This window comes from Stegastes partitus, unplaced genomic scaffold (assembly GCF_000690725.1).
Source record: "Stegastes partitus isolate 25-593 unplaced genomic scaffold, Stegastes_partitus-1.0.2 Scaffold725, whole genome shotgun sequence".
Lineage (NCBI taxonomy): Eukaryota > Metazoa > Chordata > Actinopteri > Pomacentridae > Stegastes > Stegastes partitus.
Window position 1 is genome coordinate 233,305 of NW_007578456.1, and position 1,221 is coordinate 234,525.

Here is a 1,221-nt window from a genome sequence, read left to right on the forward strand (position 1 = left end):
AGCCATTCCTGTAGAAGAGAGCAGTGCAGGAGGGTCATTCTGTTTATTACAACTTGGGTCTGAAGCCCTGAAAAAGCCATTTCAGACTGAAAACCACTGGACAGCTCTTTGTCTTGTTAAATTATTAAAATTTTCATTCAAATTCACACTTTTGAACCAAGTTAAATGGTGAAGTTGTAGATTCTGTGTTGTGTGAAATGTGTTTTTGGTTTAAATGGGGCGTTTCCTCACTGTTTGTTCTTTCAGAGTGGACCATGGTGGAGAGCACAGGCTAAAACGTGGTCTGCAGAAGTGTACGTATATTACATTATACACTGCACATTAATATAGAACGTGATGTTTAAGTGTTGTGTCATGTTCATGGTCTCTGTTTTATGTGCTTTTAAATATACTTACGTGGTTTGTATTTGGATTAATACAAAATATTGTGAGACTAACACACGTTCTTGTGTCTTTGTGGTGATGACAGTCCTTCACAGGGCGCATTCTTAATGACATTTGTATTTGCAATATAGAGTAAGAGTAACTGCCCAGTTGTTAGTATATGTGTCCTCCTACCTTCTGCTTTATTGTGTCTGATTCTCTCCATCAGATGCTTGTGAACTCACACTGGACCCAAACACAGCTCACAGAAGTCTTCTTCTGTCTGAAGACAACAAACGGGTGACATCTGCGAAGGAGGACCAGCCTCATCAGTTTCATCCAGACAGATTTGACACCATCGTACAGCTGCTCTGCAGCAACGGGCTGACCGGACGCTGTTACTGGGAAGTCAAGACTAAAAACTGCTTTACTATAGGGGTGACTTACAGAGGAATCAGCAGGAGAGGAAAGGGTGCTGACTGCCAGCTTGGAGGAAATGACAAGTCCTGGAGTCTGTGCAACAATTGGTGTTCATGGCAAATTAGGACCAGAACACGTACAGGGTCTTTCAAAAGCTCTGACAGAATAGCAGTGTATCTAGACTGGCCTGCTGGCTCTGTGTCCTTCTACAGAGTCTCCTCTGACACTCTGATCCATCTCCACACCTTCTACAGCAGATTCACTGAACCTCTCTACCCTGGCTTTGGCTTGGACTCTTCAAATTACTCTCCAGCCTCAGTGTCTTTGTGTCCACTGATGAGTGAACAAAGTCAGACAGAAGTTTAGTCTCTGCTCTGTTGAGATGTGATCCCACGACAGTGGAGCTGCATTAGGAGTGAACAGAGGAAACCACAAAGC

The 1,221-nt window shown here is 43.4% G+C and overlaps 1 protein-coding gene across 1 annotated transcript in view; it reads left to right on the forward strand.

Moving 5' to 3' along the window:
- The first annotated feature begins 195 nt into the window (after positions 1–195).
- Positions 196–1,221, forward strand: part of LOC103364168 (stonustoxin subunit beta-like) — a 10,971-nt gene continuing 9,945 nt past the window's right edge. Inside the window, exons 1-2 of the mRNA XM_008291192.1 lie at positions 196–293; positions 593–971. Coding sequence (XP_008289414.1) covers positions 215–293; positions 593–971 — 458 coding nt within the window. The 5' untranslated portion in view covers positions 196–214. The remainder of the gene's footprint in view (positions 294–592; positions 972–1,221) is intronic.